Source organism: Maniola jurtina, chromosome Z, assembly GCF_905333055.1.
Source record: "Maniola jurtina chromosome Z, ilManJurt1.1, whole genome shotgun sequence".
Lineage (NCBI taxonomy): Eukaryota > Metazoa > Arthropoda > Insecta > Lepidoptera > Nymphalidae > Maniola > Maniola jurtina.
In genome coordinates, this window is record NC_060058.1 from 5,710,768 (window position 1) to 5,732,545 (window position 21,778).

Consider the following 21,778-nt stretch of genomic DNA (forward strand, 5'->3'; position numbering starts at 1 on the left):
GTTAGAAGTTTTCTTGGAACAATATCGTGTCCGATAACAGTATCGTATCCCGTCCACATTGCACTTTAGCTACTTCTTATAAACCGTTACTCGGATAGGTGTTGGTAGGTAAACTATTTTTTTTTTAAACTTCGAAGTGATATCTAAGTTATTCCGTAGTGAAAAACTTCACTTAAAATACTGAATTAAGCTTGAACTCAAGCAAAATCATTTTTAGCTTTGCTACGTATATGAGTACTATTGACCTGGAAACATTATGATCGAATGCAAACTTTCAATATTTTCAAGTGTACGCAAAACCTACCTATGTCAAGTATAATTTAAGCAGTATATAATTACTTGGTACATAACTACTTATATTCATCATCATCATCATCCGATAGACGTTCACAGCTGGAGATAGGACTTCTAAAGACTTCCACACTCGAAGTCTAACGAGCGGATGTTTAAGCTGGCTCATATAGTGATTGAGACAAAATTAAATAACTTTGTTAATGGTGCAAACTCATAATAATATAAGATTAAGCAGACATAAAATAAATAAACAGTGCTTATTTGGGCCAAATATTTGGGACTCAAAATACAACTAACAAACCAAACAGCAGAACTACTTCGTATGGCAGCTTGAGATTGAAGGGAGGAAAATTAGTGATATCTATCGCAATGAACGTTGCATACTTTTAGCACATTAAGTGATTAAAAAATTACTATTTTGGTTTACCAACATACTGTGGCGGTAGAAGATATAGGTAAATAAATTCCCTGTTTATCAAAAATAAAAAAAATACTCTTATTATTTTCTTTCAATTTTATGTAAATAACGTATTTATTTACAACAGCAGGTTTCAAGTTTTTAAAAATCACTAACGCACTCATATTTCTACCAGAACAATTTTACCAATTCCTCTATCCAAACTTTCTTGTCCTATAAAAAATATTTTTCATTTATAAAAATGCACCTACAGTAAAATAATGGAAAATATTTTCAACGCCAACGCAATACGCATTGTCGCATTTTAAGCGTGTCTACACCTATAACTAAATATTCTCATGATCAGTTTTAAATGATCTGGGTGCGTTTGAAACATTTGTAGCTTTAGTTCTAAGTTTACGTATCATCTTCCAATCTAAAAATTCTGACCATCAAAAAGGTACCATTGTACTAATGGTGTCTACTTTGAATAAATGATTTGATGATATGGAAAGCTATGAAATATATCAATAACCTTATTCTTTGACCGCAATATTTTTCTAACTGGGTCCACAATAAGCGGGAAGCGTGGGACGGCTTCAATAAAACATTCCGAGAAACGCAATTCACCCGAGACAAGCGGTTATCGAACAATTTTACACATTTCACATTATATCATTGAAATATTTCATAGACACCACTAGTTCGTATTCATTGATGTGAACTTGACCTTATAATAAGCTGTTGTTCATGGTCACTGCTTTTAACGTTCGTTTGTGCAGTGATTCAGAATGCGCTTTTCATTTAAAGCGAGCATTTTCCGCGGCTTTCTACATAGAAAAAGTCAGTAGCTGAGATAAAAAGTTAAAGAAAAACGATAATTATTGTAATTTTTACTATCTCTTTTCATTTACTGGATTGTTGTTTCCATATTTACTGCATTATATTATTTTATCTACTACGGAAAGATTACGAGTTGGGCAGTTGATGTCTGTGGATGTGTGTGTGTGTGCGTAAATTTGTGCCCTTTTTAAGGTGTCCAATGTTTGACCAAAAAGCCTCTCCTCCATTTTCTTATTAATAAAAAACCTTTTTTTTAAAGATATCTAAGCAATAATAAAATGTATCTTTGTTTCAGAAAACTCACTGGATGTAGCCATAGAAGAAATACCAAACGAGTTACCGACTACAGCACAAATAACAAGTTAGTAATTTTTACTTTTTAACAGTTAGGTCAAAAAAAATTCTATTCTATAATAAAATCTTTTCTAAAAAATAGAATCTTTTCTAAAGAATATTTTTACAGTTATTCAATTTTCTATTTAAAAATTCTTAATATACTCGTAACATGGCTGCCTATTATTTGCCAAATCGTTATAGAGGGCATATTTCTTATATTTTTATATATTTGTATGCAGATCTAAGAGATACGTACAATATGATGAAAATCTTTGATTAACCTTTTCCTGGTTTTGCAAAAAGCGATCTGAAATACAGTAAGGATGATCTAACCAGAGATTAAAAAAGCTTAAATAAAACCATGCTAGAATTTTTAAATCCGTATTTAAGCAATGGAAATTGTATTTTCAACTCAAAAGAATTTCAGTTGTATGAGGAAGACTTAGCTACTGCATCTAAATTAAAAATCTATTATGACTAGACATTCTAAAACTCATTTCATAGTTATGTTGTTATGTAACACTATATTTAAAAATGAAACAGGGAAAATTATAGCAAAAAAATTAAGATTTGTTTTAAGCGCCATATGTAATTTGAAATAAAAGCATTTTACAAAATCCTAGGTGAAGAAAGTGATACGGCTGAAATCGACGAGCGAATATCGTGTGACAGCTCACCCCTACGGCAAAGGAGGGCAGGCATATTGAAGGGGGGGAGACTATGGAAATCTTTGGACAACGACAAGGAAGTGAGTGAACAGGTAAATGTACTTTCCTATTAAGGTATTGTTTCTTCCTTGCCAAGTTTTAACAAACTGGTACTTTTCCAGAGCAGCCCAGTGTGAGTTTTCCAGCAAACAAATCTGCTCGTAGTTTGGAATAGTTTAGCATCTGTACGCAAACCAGCAGACCATTTTAGTAATTGGATTTGTTGTTAAATATTAGATAGTTTAGTTAAGTTAGCGCCGCTTTTTTAACCGCCAAAAAACTTTTATCTAAGGAATAAAGACGCTTTGACAGTTATTGTATAGAATTTGTCAAAACGTCAAATTAATTCATGAGTCAAAGTTTATTCAGCTGATGCCTGCTGCTGCCGATAGAGCAACTGCATATAATGTAAGAGGATTTAAAAGGTAATCTATTCCTCGATTAGAGATCTAACTTACAATCTATGGATTATTACCATAATACCTACCTAATCCCTATTAAAGCCTTTTTCTACGAGACACAGAGAGAGTGGATTAAGTTATAAGACCAGATCCGTGCTCGGACGGGATGTGCTTGAAAGATCAGTAAGTAAGATTGTAAGAATTATTAACAATAAGTTATTTTTCTTACATGGCGCTTAAGTGATATTTTGCAGCTCGAGGGCTTTTTTTTGAATCCAGAGCAAAACCATAGGCGAAACGAAGGATATTATAGTAGAATCCTGAGCGTAGCGAGGAATTCAATATACGAGAACAAAATATTTTGGCCCCGAGTGACATACACGATGTTTCATCACTAAAGCGCGAAAGCGGGCCAATCAAAAGAGAGTAAAATTAATAAAATATAATTTTGTATTACATACATAGAAAAACTATGTTTTAGAATATGAATTGTGGTAGGTATGGGTTATTTTTCAACCAATTAATTTAAAAGTAAAGTAATTAATTTAAATGCCTGAAATTTCGAGTTTTAATTTGACAACTTTCTCCTATATTTTACTGGATATTTTTTTTCCCTTGCTGTTTGATGTGCAGTACTATTTCAGTTAGTACCTACTGGTTTGGCTAGCTCCAATACATCCCTATTCTAGGAAAAATATTATATTTCATCCGTTTGTTTCACTTCCGATTACGAAACTCCATCGCGTCATCAATATGGCAACACATTAGGTACTCAATTTTACCACTTTATAGCTAGAGATAAAATAACATTGAATGGACGGTTGTAGTTTCCTAAGAATAGGAACTAAAGCAGTAGTTTTCCTTATTTTAAATATGATAAGCACGCTATCATGGCATCCGATATTCTGTTAATTAATACAACTATTACGTAATATCAATACATATCAATTTCACCTATTCTAACGCTGTCTTCGATATGATCGAGGCAGAATAATTAAATTAATCCACACCGATGTATCTTAGATAAGTACGTTACGTTCTATTATTGCAGTTAATCCATGAAGTCAATCAAATAGTAATTATAACTTGCTCGTAACTGCAATAATGTTTGATGTTATTTATCACACATAATAATTATTATCAAACAAATTTTATTATCGTTTTCGATTTTAGATTTATGTATTTAACTTAAGAAAATACGTTTCTTGTAACAAAAGTTACGAGGCTCTGATAGACATACTGATGAACAGACGGACGGACAAAACATAGTTCAAATTCAACTAAGAGATTAAGCTATAATAATTTATGTTACTAACAAATTGTCGCACTTACGAGTACCAAACAACAATTTAGCAATGATCATCATGTGACTGGGCCGATTGACTTTTGATCAATGTATAGTAGAACTACCAATCCATTCAGAAAATGTCAAAAGTCCAGCTATGCGTTTAAGTTACGGTAATTATTATCATTAAAGTTAGAGCACATGAAAAGTAAAGCGGTTTGCATAAATTAGATAAGGTTATATACCTAAATTCTTTCTTGAGTTTTTTTTAATGTTACTAAACTAAAATACTAAAAAAAAACGTAGGTGCCTAGATTAAGGTGTACTGAATTTAATGAGACAAAAATTGTCTAATTTCGTAAACGTTTGAGGGGATAAAAACGTTATCACCCGACTCAATATTTCAAGAATAAAATGTAGGCAAATGCCTACTGGACTGACCGTCGTGATTGATTGGTCACTCAAAATGGTTAACCCCACTGACTTTTTGTCTTTGTTATTCATATGGAATTTCGTAACAGAGAGAGCCCTATATTAATTTCTCCATGACTAGAGTATAGATCATAGACAAGGGGCTTTTAGCGCTATTTACTTCATACTATAATTATTTTTACCTGGCGTAATTAGGTATAGTTGTGCTTTATTGTATTGTTTCATTAGAACGACGATCAACATTCCACGACAGCGGCCAGCGACGACGACGGGTCGGTTACGCCAAGATCGGTGCGATTCGTCGAAAAACCCAAAGAATGTGAAGAGGAATCCACAGAAAAGGAAACAGAGCAACCACCGTTATCTGATTCAGAGCAGAGTTATCACAGGGATTACGGCATTAATAATTCTGGTCATAGGTGAGTACTTTTACCAAATGGAACAAAATGGTGTAATTGCACGAAATAATATTTTACCGGAGGAACAAAAAACTGTTCCAAAGCTATTGAAACTTTACGTGAATTATATGACTTTGAGCGAAAACACAAACTTTGGACTCATTTCAGCATAGTTTTAAGCCATTTTGTTTAAAAATGAAAAATCATGAACTCAATTTGCGTGCATACAGTCCTAGACCGTTTTACTTACACCGTTTTGTTCATCGGCTCCTCAATTATTACTGTTAATAATAACAAGGTATATAAATACCTAAGCGATATATTCACATTTAACTGAACACAAATGGCATTATTGATGATCTGTTTCATTGATGCTGTGATTAGTTTTACCTACATGGTTTTTAAGGTACCTACCCTAGTAACATAAAATAAAAGTTGTCTACGTAATTTTTACTTCCATGAATATCATTGTGTTTCCATGTAACTTTACGAGCATAAAATTTGTGAAATTCACAAATACCGCTACATTTGCATAGCGTTTTAATGTCTTCATCCCTTACACAAAATACTCATAAAAAAGAACATTTATGAATGCAGATGTTAAAAACAATAAAGCGTAAATTTGTGTTTTGTTTTACACTCTTTAATATACTTAAAAGGAGTTTATTCGTAGTGCGCTCCAAACAAACGTAGTTTGCCTTTCATTTGAATACCAACCAATCAAACTTTTTTATTTTAGATTTAGGGTTTACGTTCTCGTAGAGCGTTTTGTTTCCCGTTGTAGATAGGTAATGTCCTATTCCAGATAGTGTTAATCGTTCGACTGAATTGTATTTGAATTTTGAATCCTAAATGCCGATTTCACCAACTTCGAGTGCCGTTTAACCGAGGAATAAATTGGACGTAATGACAGTTTTTGTATTGAAAACCTGTCAAAATATCAAATGTAGAGTATATTAGTTCTAATATTTTATTGGAATTAATAAAGTATAAACTGTTTTTTTTTTTTAACAAAAAATATTATATCATGATATTGGTTTCTTCGTGCTTGTAAGGGCTTGACGGCTTGTCTGATCACTGCAAATTCTTCTATCACTAGCTTATATCTATGTAGATATAAAGTATGCAGTTAGTATAACATATTAACAATAAAAAACAAATATAAATAAAGTCACTGCAAAAAGTTTTCATAGTAGTCTAATATTGGACGTAATATGTATATTATGTATTATCAACACAATGCAGGTAGTATTAGAATTAAACAAAGAAGTAATTTACTCCATTTATTGAACAGGTTAGAAACGCCTCTTATTCTGACAATAAGTACACCTAAGGCGAATTCGGCAGTTCAACAATTATTCAACAGTAGCAGACCCCCACCTCCTGCAATTGAACCACAATTAGTCACTTCAGAAACTCTCAGGTTAGTGGCAATCCATAATTCAATAAAACACTGTATACCCCGTACACAATCAATTGATCAATTAATCAATCAATTCTGACCATATTCGGCCACACGACTGTCCAATCTGCGCTTGAGAGCGTTAGGCCCGATATCCACCTAAGAGGAGAGGAGAGGAGATGTGTTCAATCAACCAATCAGATTCGGAATAGATGACGTGAAAAAATTATCACATCATCTTGTCACCAGTAGAGTAGAATCAAGCTACTTACTTTAAAAAAGAGTGGAGCTAGAACTTTATTTACTGTGTCTAAATCTCAAGAAAGCAAAACACGGATGAGAACGTACCACTTGTCGTTTTGAATTAGATAGATAGATAGATAGAAACTCTTTATTGCACACAAAAACACATGTAAAGGATAACAACACAGTAAGAAGAAAACAGAAAAAAACAATTGTGTGCAAAGGCGGTCTTATTGTTTGGAGCAATCTCTACCAGGCAACCTTTAATTACCGCGTCTGTGCCAAAGAAAATAATATTATAAGCTTCAGTTGTTATAGAAGTGGACATAATATGATTTATTTTTGGCCCTAGGGCTTGGGATGCTGGGGTCCGACCGAAAACCGAAGAAGCGGCTGTAAGACGAGTAGCTGAAAGAAATGCGTTAAGGTGTTCACTCCTTAGAAGCGAAGCCCGAAAAAAGCAGCAGCCAAAGGTTAGTGATACTATAGTTCAAATCAAGGCGGGCAATCAGAATACTCCCATATTCTGAGCGTTGGGCAATCGGGAATGTTTGTATAGGTCACATAGGTCGATTTTCTATTAACCTTGTCAAACGCATAATGCCACTGCGGGGATGTGGACATCAAAGAACCAGTCCACCCCGCGTCATCAGAATAGTGAATCGTCGAAATAGGGTTTTGATCGCAAGTTCTGTTTATGATTAGCTTGTTTCGTCGTTGAAATTGATGGATAATAACGTTTTGAAGCTTGGAAACAAGGTGAAAAACTCAGATACAGCAGATTTTTTAAACAAATAACTAAATTTTGTAATTTATATGTCATCATTATCATCATCAATCCAATACAGCCTAAAGAAAGTAATGAATCTACTTTTGTGGGCTGTCTTGTAAAAATTACCAGTGATAGAGCGAAATATAATGAAGTGAGGCCTGCCACTTTATGTGCAGTTTAATGGTATGCCTAAACTGCTGCCTATATTAATTGAATAAGAGTTTGGCTTCATAAAGAGGTGAAAATTATAAGCTCGTGTATTTAATTTAAATAAACATTTATTTAATTCAATGCTGTTCGAAAAATAGCATCGCTATGCATTGGTAAATAAAATGTGTTGATTTAAAAACGAAGCTCCATAATCTTTAGTCTACAACTTTGCTGTTTTTATGTAAGTAGGTACTTACATTTTTTAGCATTTTTATTACGATGATCACGACTATTGCTACTTTATATGAAAATCAAAAAAACAGTTAGCCGAGCGTAATGAGTAGACACCGTTTCAAATAGACAAAATTAATTTTTATATGGACAAGTGTAAATTAAAAATTTATAACACCCCCGACGATCCAAAGTATCTGAGTTTTCCAAAACATCATTTTTAAATAAATGATTATGTATTTAGGCAACGTCCATCTTGACAGCTTGACATTTGTCTATTGACATAATATTATGAACCTAACGGTTATCTAACCTTCTTTTCTACAAGAAAACTAGAAAAGAGCTGATAAGTCTTAAACGGCTGAACCAATTTTTTTAGATTATAGCTAAAAACACTCTCGATCAAGCCACCTTTCAAACAAAAAAAAACTAAATTAAAATCGGTTCATTCGTTTAGGCGCTACGATGCCACAGACAGATACACAGATACACAGACACACAGATACACACGTCAAACTTATAACACCCCTCTTTTTGGGTCGGGGGTTAAAAATAAGATACCCATGGACGTATTATAACTAAAGATACCTAGAAGAATGACAGCACAAAAATCTTTGTGTTAGGTACTGTAATATTTGACCCTCACCGACACCGTTTTGGACGAGTGTAATTGTTTTTGAATATATGTATTTTCTTAGTGTTAGTTTCCATTATAAAGAAAACCTATATATTATGAAATCTTTAAGTTTCCAGACTCCGTTTGAGCTACGTTCATAATGTCAGTTTCTTTTCAAATGCTTTTGTTCGAAGTTTCTATGGAAGTTTAAGCTGCTTAAATAAGCTGCTTAGCTGCAGATATCATCCGCTCAGATGATAGCCAGTGAAGGAATATGTAGGAATAAAAATATCTGTATAGGGTGGGTGCTCTTGAGGGTGTAATATTGTTCTTTCAAAGTGAGGGTTTTCTTATAAAATAGGTATATGTGACTCGATACAGATATGATCTTGTTACAGCAAGAGACAACGTCTCTATCTGAACGGATAAGGCTCCTAACTTGCGATGTAGAAGATGAGGAGCAGCAAGAGGACCAACGATCATCACCTTCGGGCGCAAGTATCGAGAAGTTTTTAACCAGCAGTGACAAATCGAGCGACAAGTCTTACAACAGTATCGACAAAAACAATGAAAAAGCCTTTGGAAGTGCGTCTTCAAGTTCGTCGTCGTCAACGTTATCGGCGCCCGTGCTGACGCGCCAGCAACCTCCGGACTTAGGAGATGTCCATCAAGAACCACAAAAGGTATTGTTTCACCAATTGTTTGGAAATTGGTTATGGTATTGGTATCGGTGATAAAACAAATCAAAATACCAATCGGCTCTTTCAGTACGCAAATAAATAACACGCCAGCAATTTCCGACACCATAATAAAAGAAATTGCTGGATCTATTATAAGGATTTATTATTATAAAGGCTGAATGCGCATTTATTATGAAATTAAATGTTAAAAATAGAACAAGACTGCTCGCAGTTGGCACAAATGAAAATTAATTATGGACTATCTCATAAGTTTAGTACAATTTTCAAATTGTTTAATAGTTTTTGTCTCGTTAATGAGATAAAAGTATAAGTCTTAGCCAAAATAGCAATTAACGGTCTCGTTCAGTTTAAAAGGACTCGGCTGGCACTTCGTCCTTTAGAAATTATTTCAACAGTACTCAACTTTGCGTCGACCTTCCAATATTATTCGGCCGTAAATTGATTCATTTCACGCAGGCTGGACAGTTCATAATGATTTCACACTCCACACCATTAGTCATGACATTGCATAAACCGCAGAGGGTCTAACCTATGACGTTTATGCAATGCGTGCCTTCTAGGGTCTATACCTCAAAAGGAAAAAGGAACCCTTGTAGGATCATTCTGTTGTCTGTTTGTCTGTCTGTCCAATTCTCCGTCTGTCATATCAGTCAAGAAAACCTATAGGGTAATTTCCGTTGACCTAGAATCATGAAATGTGGCAGGTAGGTAGGTTTTATATCATAAGTATAGAGAAAAATCCGAAAACCCTGGTTTTTTGGTTACATTCCAAAAATAAAAATGTGCTTATGAATAAATAATTAACATTTTCGAATTTCAAATTAAGATAACTATACCAAGTAGGATATCATATAAAAGGGCTTTACCTGCACATTTTAAAACAGACTTTTATTTACATATTTTAATTCATAAAAGTTTTTGATTTATCGTGCAAAATGTCGGAAAAAATACCCGTCGCACTTAGGCAGTTTTTCTGAATATTGGTATTAAATTTAAAAAACACAGATGGATGGTCTTGTTCGCGTTTAAACACATACGTAGTTTAATCCCTTTGTTACAGCGGTAAAGTGTTTGAAGCTTTCAATTACTTTTATCTCGTAGCTTCAGCGGGATTTTCCGATTACTCTCGGGTTAATTAAAAGGACAGCTCAGAATGTTTTTAAACACATTTTAAAGTTGATTTTATTCAGTTTTAACGAGCTTTATAGGTTTTTGAACTTTACTTCAAACTATAGGTTATAACTTTAAGCTTGTCTTCAAGGTGGTCTCATAATAATGGGTGTGAGAGATGGAAAATGAAAGTCCTTAGAGGACAACAGCAAATCACTAGCAATAAGTGCAATAATTTAGTAAATAATTTTAAATCATCCAACTTCGTTGATTAGTGGCAAAAAGTGACGTAGCGGGAAAAATATAAGGCAACAGCTTAACCAATTGCATGCTCTCGTATGGTGAAAATCCCCTCACGTCACGAACAGACGTTTGTTCCTAAAAATAGATACGGTGCATTTGATTAAATTCTTTGCCGCTAGCTAGTATTAGTTGTTTTAAAATCTTATTGCAATTGAAATTCAACAGATAAGGCCGGAGCCTCGACGACAGTTCTTGTCTACCCTGGCACCTTTAACAGCATGTGTAGGCAACGCCGCTCATTATGAAGGCTTCTACTACGTGGCGCCTGGCGACCGGACCTCTGCATCATCGGCTACTAACATCGACTTCCAAGAGCACAATGAAGCACCGGCACCTGACGTCGTCGCGGGGACACCCGGTATGGTTATTTAGATTTTGGGACACGAGATAGGGTACTGTTATGTTTAAATGTGTGGACAGTAAATCAGAAAACCTTCTCATATTTATAAACTTATTTCAGGATCCTTGAGTGCTATGTGTGGAATGTGTGTGGACATACGTATTTATAATTTTGTACTAAACAAATTAGAGTGATAACAACATTATGAGAGCTTGCGACAGCACTAATTGACTTCTATGCCCCAACAATCCAAATAATTCTTCGTAGTATTGGCCCATCTTCGTCATCTTTAACTTGATTCACATAAGATATTGTTGTTCATACTAATAAACCTTCATTCTATCATTTTGATGTAACGTAAAATCTCACAGGTCCAGCTGAAAGCGACGACAGTCTGGCGGCGTTTGCTCGCGCTTCCGCCCCACGGACGGAAAGGCTTCGACAACGGTACGGCCAGGACTCCCAACCAGTTAGCAGTGACGACGAACATGATGATTATGGTAAGAATATCTATTTAAATGCTCTTCTTCATTATAACGTACAGGAAATTCCGCGCTCACATCATACTTTATTTAAACTGAATAAATCATATAACACCGGTAAGCGGTTTGAGAGGAAATTATTAGCTGTGGAGTTCCACAGGGAAGCGTGCTCGGTCCAACTTTGTTTTTGATTTATATGAACAATTTATGTAAGTTCAACATCCCGAAAACAAAAATTGTAGCTTACGCAATAGTACAGTTCTACTTATTCATGGTCAAGCTTGGGATCCGGCTCGCTCTCACGCTGTAAGGGCTATATATAAGTATTGTAAAGTCGTGGATGACAAGTCTGTAGACGCTCGGCTAGTGAGTCCCTATGGGGTGAATATGGGTGTCTTAGTGTTGATCCTGTATCAGAAATAAGATATCTGGGAATTAATATGGACAAATTATTTCGTTCACCCAAAGGATCGAAACTCACCTATGTGTTTAGAAAAATAAGTAGGTCAGCAAATAATGATGTCTCAATATTAGCTTATTTTGTTTTGGTGTAATCGCAAACTGTGTATGATATAACGGTTTGGGGTGGCCCTTTTGCAACGACGATGCTTCGGCTTGAAAGAAGCTACATTGAAAGTTATGTCTAAGAAGTAATGCGACATCTTCTTTATAAGGAATGCTCAGTGCTCACCGTCAGGCAGCTCTATATAATAAACATACAACCATATCAATCGAATCTAGTCTGCAACCAAGAATCTTTCTTATTCTGAGAGGAGACCTATGCTTCGTTGTGGGCTGCCGATGGGTTGATCATCATCATAATAATTTGAGAATATGTTACATTGCCAAGAGTGAATAGGCACCTTCTAAAAAAGTGCGTTCAAACATTTACTTCATTGTTTGTTACTTGACATGATTGTCGTCAAGCACAAGCTTAGCCTATATAAAACTATTTTAGCTAAGTTGAGTTGCCGCTAAGCTTGAACTATATTGAAATTAATGCATTTTAACTTGTAAGCTATGAGTGAATAATTAAGCTGTAATAAGTACCTAATACTCTGTACAGCGTTTTAACCACATTTTAGCTCTATTTACACGCTTGTGACAAGCACTTATATGTGAAAAGTTCCCTAGACCTGCTTACTACTATTATAATATCATACATAGTTTGAATTTTGATTCGTAGTGTTCGCAAAACTATTTTGACGGTATCTATGTTGCGGAATTTATGATTCAGGCATTAGTTGTTGTTAGGCTATGCAGAGCCACGAGCGGCAAAATTGGGACCAAAAGTAATGCATCGCTTAATTACGCAGTTTTACAAAGCCGCTGAACATTGACCTGCTGCAGTAAATAACACAAAACGTTTATACAATTCAGCGCGTTAAAGTTAAATTATGTAAAATCATTGAACGTCGTTAAGCTGCTTTACATAACGGAGCTATTTCGTAAAACAACTAGTAGCTTTTATTTGTAAAACAGCTGATTATACAATCTATCTGCAATATAAATGTCAGGGTCATGACTTGCTCTCTTTACTCGACTACGGGCTGTGTATTTATATATGAAGGTACGCGTGTATGTGTATTTGCTAGTTCATCGGGTTCCTTTTGATTGCTGAATTAATCGTTCGTTGTTGATGATAAAAAACCAATCAAGTGAGAGTCAGAATTGCACTCGAACGGCCGTACCATCGTAGAAGAAATATGACTTTTTGCGATGTTACGAAAAATTTACGGTTTTTGGATTTTTCCCTTTATTTGTGCTATAAGACATGATTCTAGGTCAACGAAAGGAACCCCATAGATTTTTTTCGACAGATAAGAATTTTTTTCTTTGCCAATACGGAACCTTAAAACTCTGTATTTGATATTTAGGTCACATACTTATCTTTGAAGTGAGAGATTCTCGCACATTACGCATTGCGTAAACTAATGCATTGGTGTAGTAATTTCATATATTTTTCGTTCCCTCTAACGATCTGCTACGCACACTGCTACGGTTTGTTACGTCATCAACATTAGCGTAGGAGGATACCCAGGGCTACGCTAAATAAATATTTACAGTAGTTTGGAAACCACATTCCCATTCAGATAGGATGGAAATCCGACACGACCGGGGAGAGATCGCTCAGGACACGATTTTTTGGTCCGATCCGGGAGTCAAACCCAGGACCTCGTCAAACATGCCAACCACTAGACCAACGAGGCAGTTGATACGTCTAATTTACTCGTAGGTAAAATGCTTACTTTTTGAGATCTTACTCGCCATTTTAGCACTGTCTCAACTGTCATGTTAAAAGTAGATTTTAGTCCTTGATTTAAAAGTGCACCGTATTTTTGACATGACAGTTGACACATACTCAAAAATGGCGAGTGAGTTCTCAGTATGTGCACACTATATCTATACGATAATTTTATTGCCCAGGTTTCCATCGCCGGCCCGCTGTCAGAGGAATAGCGGTGAAACAACAGCTCGGAGCGTCGGATGACATTCTTCAGCAGATGCAAAATGAGTTGCAGCCGACCACCACGCCCAGTACAACTGCCCAAATGCCAGTCCACGCTTGTCAACGCACCAACAACTCCAACTATTCCTGGCCATATTATTCTGAAGCTAACCTCAATTCAAGGCCACAGAGTAGGAACAGCGGCGTCTCTAAATGGTAAATGTTTTTTTTTTAATAAAAGAAAAGTGAATATCCACGTTTTCTTTTTTTTTTTTTTAAATAAAAAATAGCGAGTTATCAAACAGGCAGTGTCACCTGATGTTAAGTGATTACCACTGCCCATGAACATTTGCAGCATCAGAGGTACCGCCGCGCCGATGCGTTGCTGGCCTTTCAGGAATTTGTTTGAGGTTGTTTCGTGAATAAGTTTATTCGTGTAAACCATACAACGCAAACACAATCGTCGCTGCGTGTCGTATTCGATAAAATTGTTTTGAGACGCAGCCTAATCAGTGATACTTTCTGATGGATAACGGGAAAAAATATTTCTCGGACACGGGATTTTCCCCCGCATGGACTCTGTGTGAACAACTTTTAATATGTTTTCTGTTGTCACTGCTCTATTCATTAAAATACTCTACAAAATAATCTATACTAATATTATAAAGAGGAAAAGTTTGTAAGTTTGTTTATAGGAAGTAGTCTCTGAACTACTGAACCAATTTCGAAACTTCTTTCACCAGTTGAAAGCTATATTATTACTGAGTAACATAGGCTATAATTTATTTTAAAAAAATTAGATATCCCTACGAAAATTGTAAAAAGCTACACGTGCAAAGCCAGGGCGGGTTGCTAGTATAAAATGACATTGTAGCTAATAATGTAATAATAGATCGTGTACGGTATACGGAAAAATATTGCCGTCTGGACGTAGCCTGATGCACGATTTTAATCTAGATAACTCAAATTTACAAAACCCCCGAAACAAAAACCTGTATAAGAAAACTAGAAAAGAGCAGATAACTTTCAAACGGCTGAACCAATTTTCTTGGATTATAGCTAAGAACACTCTCGATCAAGCCACCTTTCCAACAAAAAAAAAAAAAAATTAAAATCGATTCATTCGTTTAAAAGCTACGATGCCACAGTCAGATAACAGATACACACGTCAAACTTATGACACCCCTCTTTTTGGGTCGGGGGTTAAAAATCGTGGACTGACGTTGGGGGTTTTTCGTGGGTAGATCTAAATCAGATTATGTTTCTCGGCAATACAGCAGCACACCGGTCTCGCAGCACAGCGACGCGTGCTACGCGCACGCGCAGTCCTTGGCCACGTACCATTACCAGCGCCAGCAGGACACTAATAATATGTACCGAAACTGCACTCTCTACGCTAATGTTGGGTAAGTTATCCATACTAATATTCTACATACTAATATTATAAACGCGACGAATGTTTGTATGTATGTATGGATGTTTGTTACTCTTTCACGCAAAAAGTATAAGACGGATTTTTCTGAAATTTGGAATGGAGATAGATTATACCCTGGATTAACACATAGGCTACTTTTTATTCCGGAAAATCAATGAGTTCCCACGGGATTTTTAAAAACCTTTATCTATGGGAATGAAGTAGCGGGCATCAGCTAGTTATAAATAATAATCATATTATAACATACAACTACATATCTGCTAGTTGTGCATCGTGCCATCGAAATTATAACATTCATTTAGCGTTCAGTTTTAGCCTGAGGGGAGGTATTTTTTCAGAACAATTAATTCATTACAGACATATTATTATGCTCTGTATGCCCTGTCTGCTTTCTAAAAACTCAACCAGCAGTCTGAGCAGAATCAGTGCGACATTTCACTCGCGGGAGTTGCAAAATTTTATCTTTGAAAATCGATTGTGCTGGGCACACACACACACACACACACACACACACACACACACACACACACACACACACACACACACACACACAGAAGCATGCTTGAGACGTCTCTATGATGTTTTCAAAAATGTGTGAAGTCTGCCAATCCACACTGGGCCAGCGTGGCGGACTTCAACCAAACCCTTCTCATTTTGAGAGAAGACCCGTACTCAGTAGTAGGTCGACGACACACACACACACACACACACACACACACACACACACACACACACACACACATAGACAGAGGCATGCTTGAGACGTCTCTATGATGTTTTCAAAAATGTGTGAAGTCTGCCAATCCACACTGGGCCAGCGTGGCGGACTTCAACCAAACCCTTCTCATTTTGAGAGAAGACCCGTACTCAGTAGTAGGTCGACGACACACACACACACACACACACACACACACACACACACACACACACATAGACAGAGGCATGCTTGAGACGTCTCTATGATGTTTTCAAAAATGTGTGAAGTCTGCCAATCCACACTGGGCCAGCGTGGCGGACTTCAACCAAACCCTTCTCATTTTGAGAGAAGACCCGTACTCAGTAGTAGGTCGACGATTTTGACAAAGGGTTACGATACAAACTGTTCAAACAATATACAACCCAAGTTAAATTCGAAGCAATTCTAACTTGGCAGCGTTCGATCGAACCTGTAGCAAACACTTTGTATCAATAACGCAGGTGTTCGGACAGCAGTCAAGAGTTATACAGTTCCCAAACGAGTTCGGAACAAACTTCCCCGGTGCGTTCAGCTCGGTGTAGGAGGCCGGAGTCTCCGCCCCCTATTCGCAGCCACCACCAACTGCTCTACGTGCCGTATAGCAACCACTACCACTATCAGCAAGACTACGCGCAGAGTTGGACGGGCAATGACTGTAAGTGTAACTTCCTTGATAATGCGTTTTTTTTTCTTATTTTTTAGGGTTCCGTACCTCAAAAGGAAAACGTAACCCTTATAGGATCACTTTTTCGTCTGTCCGTCTGTCGTGTCTGTCAAGAAACCTATACGGTAATTCCGGTTGACCTAGAATCGTGAAAGGCAGATAGTTTCAAGTTTTCATTTTAGTCGTGTTCCTTTTTCTTCTTCTTCGTTATAACAGTCTTGGCAAAGCGGTCGAGGTCATCATGAAGCAACGTCTTTGAGGACAGATTTTGTACGCCTCACGAGCATTAGCCACTTATCCCTGCTGGACGATAGCCTGTTACACACGTACAAGCGACCGCCCACAGGAGACTTAATTTGTCCATCACATGGGTGACCTTCCTCGCCTTTTGGTGCCCTCAATTTTACCCTGCACAACTAGGCACTCGATGGAGTCACTCTCACACCGGGAGACGTGTCCGAAAAATTTTAATATGCAACTTTTTCGCCGAATGAGTTTTTGGAGTATAAACGTTGGTACGAAATCCGGTCCATGAGACTCTTAGCATTCGCCTCCAGCTTCACATTTACAGAGAATCAATCTCCTTCTTCTCAATTAGTCACAAAGTCCACGTCTCCGCAGCGTACTTATAAAAATACCAGAAAAACAAGTGTTTGAACGAACCCGACATTCGTCGTTAAAATTCTAAATTATTACACACAGAGTCCACCGCATTCAGCCATAGCCATTAAAACATTCACCATTTCAGCAAAATGGAATGCATTTTAGATATTTTATTCAACATTCCGAACGCATTCTCTATCGACGAATGAAATTGAGGCTTACCGTGTTTGAGGCTTAGCCTTGTGTTAATCGGTGTTCGGAAAATTCCTCAAAGCGAAACGATTGTAACTGGCTTTGGAATGTTATTTAATTGAATCAAGCGCATGACTTTTGAAGAGAATAAAAACGTTTTTAATGAAACAAATTAGGTACGGAGTACTTTTGAATCAAGTTAATCTATGTATATTATAATTCTCTACCTACCGAGAAAAATCATCGGCGCGATTGCTCTTTTAAAAAAACCGGCCAAGTGCGAGTCAGACTGACGCACGGAGGTTTCCGTACTACAGAAGAAGTAAAATAGTAAGAATCGCTTTTGGTGCGATGTAAGCACAAATTCACGAGTTTTGGATTTTTCCTATACTTGTTCTATAAGACCTACCTACCTGCCAAATTTCATGATTCTAAGTCAATAGGAAGTACTCTATAGGTTTCTTGACAGACAGACAGAGAGATAAGAGAATGATTCTATAAGAGTCCTTTTTTCCTTTTGAGGTACCTACGGAACTCTAACAATGTACCGCACATTACTGGAGCGAGTCAAAGCCAAGCTTTTTCATTAGATATTTAGGGCTCCGTACCCAAGAGTGTTAACAGGTCTCCATTAGGTACTGAGTCTTTATTGTTCGTCCTATGTCATCCGTCTGTCTGTATGTCTGTCAGCAGGCTGTATTTCATGAGCCATAATCACACTAATATTATAAAGCCGAAAGTTTGTGTGTGTGTGTGTGTGTGTGTTTGTGTGTATGTTTGTTACTCCTTCACGCAAAAACTACCAGACGGATTTGGCTGAAATTTGGAATGGAGATAGATAATATCCTGGATTAGCACATAAGCTACTTTTTATCCCGGAAAATCAAAGAGTTTCCACGGGATTTCGAAAAACCTAAATCCACGCGGGCGAAGCCGCGGGCATCGGTTAGTAATTCATAATAGAGAGGTGAAATTTTCACAGAGTTCTCTATATAACAACAAATACCTATTTAATAATAAAAATTTCGAAATAGTTCCCATGCAAATTAAAATAAAATAAAAAGTAGCTACATAATGTAATATCTTGTAGGATGGTAGGTACGGAACTCTTCCTGTGAGATTCCGACTCGCACTTAACTGGGTTTTAAACTTGTGTAACTGTAAAAGTAAGTCTAAAATTGACTGCAGAAGTTACTTTAAAAGTTTAGGCTCGTTCCCAAAGACTACTTACTTTAGAATTTTCTTATTTTCTTTAGCATATCTTTAGTTTTTTTTAATTCTTTTGTTATTTTTTATTGGGATACAAGTTAGCCCTTGACTGCAATCTCACCTGTTGGTAAATGATAAAGCAGTCTAAGATGGAAGCGGGCTAACGTGGAAAGTATATGGCAGTTAAACACCTTTGGTTACTCCTTTGGTTCCTACACGGCATCGTACCAGAACGCGAAACTAGCCACGGCCGAAGCCTTTCACCAGACTAGTTTAGAAATTATAAAATTCCAACCCCTGCCGGGAATCGAACCCGGAACCTTCCACTAATAAGACCACAGCGCCTTACCACTGCACCAGGGAGGCCAATATGATTAATGTTTTGCTTACATTTTTGTTTTCAGACAATCGCATGCATCCATATTACCAACAGCAGCAATCGATCAGCGGGGCAAGCACGCCGCAGCCGGCCGCAGTGCCACAGCGAGCGCATTACTCGCACGCCTTGCATTTACAGGTAATTACGAGTAATATGGTAATAGCACAGAGTGAGGATATACAGGGTGTAACTAGAACGCTTCTTATCCATTGAGGAGTTCTGTTCTCCATCTCCGAAGATATTCATCAGATCTTCACCTTTATATGGGACCTCCTGCACAGTATACCCTTTCAAGCAAAAAAATTCCAAATCGGTCGAGGGGTCTTTGAGTAATCGGGGAACATACATAAAAAAAAAGATTCCGACGAATTGAGAACCTCCTCCTTTTTTGGAAGTCGGGTTAAAATCAGATTACAGAATCACAATGTATCGTTATAATATATTTCAGACGCTGTGTCCCGCACCCGCTAGATACCGCCCCGTTCCTGCACCGCAGCCAGGTGGTGGGAAACAGATGATCTGCTATTCTGAAAAAGTAGGTATATTAAATGCCTATTCTACAAATTTTAGTGGAATTTCCACGCATTAAATTTTGTAAGCTGAATTCCGTTCGTGACAAATCTGAGCATAAATTCTCTTGAATATCCAGCTGAGATTGTTGAGGGCTCTTCTCAGACCAGGGTGCGTTTGGAACCCTTGTAGTTTTAAGTAATATTACTATCACACATTATTTAATGTAATAATAAACAAAAAGAATCAAACTTCAGACTCTAAAGTTTGACTCTTTTTCATTATCATTGAGAGTTTATCAGTTTCCTATGCATACATTTTGAGATCGACTTGCAATGAGATTCTTATGGATATGTCTCTACAGTCATGTCAAAAGTAAAAGTATAGTGTTATGGTATAGTTTTACTTCGAACCGTTACTTATTTCATATTTTATTTCATATTTTAGAGTAGGAAATGTTAATATTTAGTTCTTTTATTATAACCCATCGTATACATCGATGTTATAACCATGTAATGTGTTGTAGGTTGCAGCGCCCTTATACCAGCCGGCCCCGGGCTCCCCTTCTCGCACAGCGAGGGGAGCTCCAGAAGGGGCAGCTACAGCCACCTCGCCCATGACTGCCCCTCAGAATCCCGTATACTACGCCATGAATGTCTGACGCGGGGACTAGGTAACCATTACAAACACTATAAGGGCCGGCGCACATATGGCGGAGCGCAGCGCAGAGCATGCCCGCGAAATTTTTTAATCGCGTGACAAATTACGCGAATTTCTAGTAGAGAATGCGCGAGCACGCGCGAAACTGCGTTCGGATGCGCGAGTATCCGCACGGATGCACAATTGATTTTAGATATTATTTCAATGAGGACAATGTCGATAATATTTTGACTGTGAAAAATGTTCTGCGCTGCGCTCTGCCATATGTGCGCCGGCTCTAAGTATCTCAAAATAACCTAACCGTTTTAACTGAGACGGTGAAGTAAAGCGTGTCAGGTTTTTCAATGGCAATTTTTATTACCGGATGTACCTATGCCAAAATAGTAAAATTGAAATCGCTGGTATATTACCTTTATCAAGACCTATTTCGAGGTGTTTGAACTAAAATTGTGTTTTATTATTTTCAGGTGAAAATTGTAGTAGGCCCCGACGCGGTGCGAATTAGCGTCCAACCTCCAGCCGAAGCAGTGGACAGTTCATGATGAAACATTGCCATGTATAATTTACTGTCCATACTTTACAAATACAAGCAAAAGCCGGCTGGACATGATTATTCGAAGTAAGCTCGAATAGTTTCGAACCCATCCGGGGTCGCCAGATAAAGGTTTTTGTTTGAATTCATAATGAATATCACTCTCGATAGCTTAAATGCTAAAATGTCCATACTTTGATTCAATATATTATAAAGAATGATAAGTCAATAAGCATTGACATTGGTGCTCATTTGGTTGTACCTACCTACCTGCTCAACAGATATCAGATTCAAATGTAGTACCATATTCCTAATTTCTCTAGAAAAGATGGCTCTACATTTAGGCCTGCCATTTTACTTTAGAGATTGTGCCACTGAGTACAACCAAATTATCACCATTATTATATTACAGACCCGCGCTAACCCGCTGCGGGTGAGCGCAGGTGACGTGCGGGTGTGCCGAGCGTCCCCCCGCCTCATACCCCGATTGCCATCTCAACCTGTCGCGTACTATAGTCTATTTAACTAAGCCAAAGTTCATATTAACCAAAGTAAATGCTACAGACAAATATTTTTATGCCAAAGAAATAAATAAGCAACTTCGTAAAATATTAATTTTACGTTGATTTATATATCTATTATCTAGGTTTTAAAATCTCTTTAGAAGGTGTCGAAGTAGGTACATTTTATATTACGAGTCTACTCTGAGTCCACATCATGCTGATGCACCGCGTCTGTGCTGGTTACAATGCATCAACAATTTCTAATTGTCCTTAATAACATACTATGATGTTGTATGACATATTATGTTTAGAATCTTAGTTGTTAGTAAAAGCACTATGAACTAGGTCGATACGTACCAACTTTTCAAATGTGATGTCTGTATCTATGTCAGACAGAAACTATATTAGAGGAAGATATACAAACGATTTAAAAAAGCAGTTTGACTTTTTAAAAGAACTGTAC

At 37.0% G+C, this 21,778-nt stretch overlaps 1 protein-coding gene across 1 annotated transcript in view; it reads left to right on the plus strand.

Annotated features, from left to right (window-relative positions):
- Window positions 1-21,188, plus strand: part of LOC123880227 — a 67,453-nt gene extending 46,265 nt beyond the window's left edge. The window contains exons 3-17 of the mRNA XM_045928223.1: window positions 1,830-1,895; window positions 2,494-2,630; window positions 4,924-5,114; window positions 6,388-6,516; window positions 7,091-7,211; window positions 8,906-9,190; window positions 10,787-10,979; window positions 11,333-11,461; window positions 13,871-14,108; window positions 15,170-15,298; window positions 16,525-16,718; window positions 19,136-19,248; window positions 19,559-19,645; window positions 20,147-20,293; window positions 20,748-21,188. Coding sequence (XP_045784179.1) covers window positions 1,830-1,895; window positions 2,494-2,630; window positions 4,924-5,114; window positions 6,388-6,516; window positions 7,091-7,211; window positions 8,906-9,190; window positions 10,787-10,979; window positions 11,333-11,461; window positions 13,871-14,108; window positions 15,170-15,298; window positions 16,525-16,718; window positions 19,136-19,248; window positions 19,559-19,645; window positions 20,147-20,281 — 2,147 coding nt within the window. The 3' untranslated portion in view covers window positions 20,282-20,293; window positions 20,748-21,188. The remainder of the gene's footprint in view (window positions 1-1,829; window positions 1,896-2,493; window positions 2,631-4,923; window positions 5,115-6,387; window positions 6,517-7,090; window positions 7,212-8,905; window positions 9,191-10,786; window positions 10,980-11,332; window positions 11,462-13,870; window positions 14,109-15,169; window positions 15,299-16,524; window positions 16,719-19,135; window positions 19,249-19,558; window positions 19,646-20,146; window positions 20,294-20,747) is intronic.
- The last annotated feature ends 590 nt before the right edge of the window (window positions 21,189-21,778 follow it).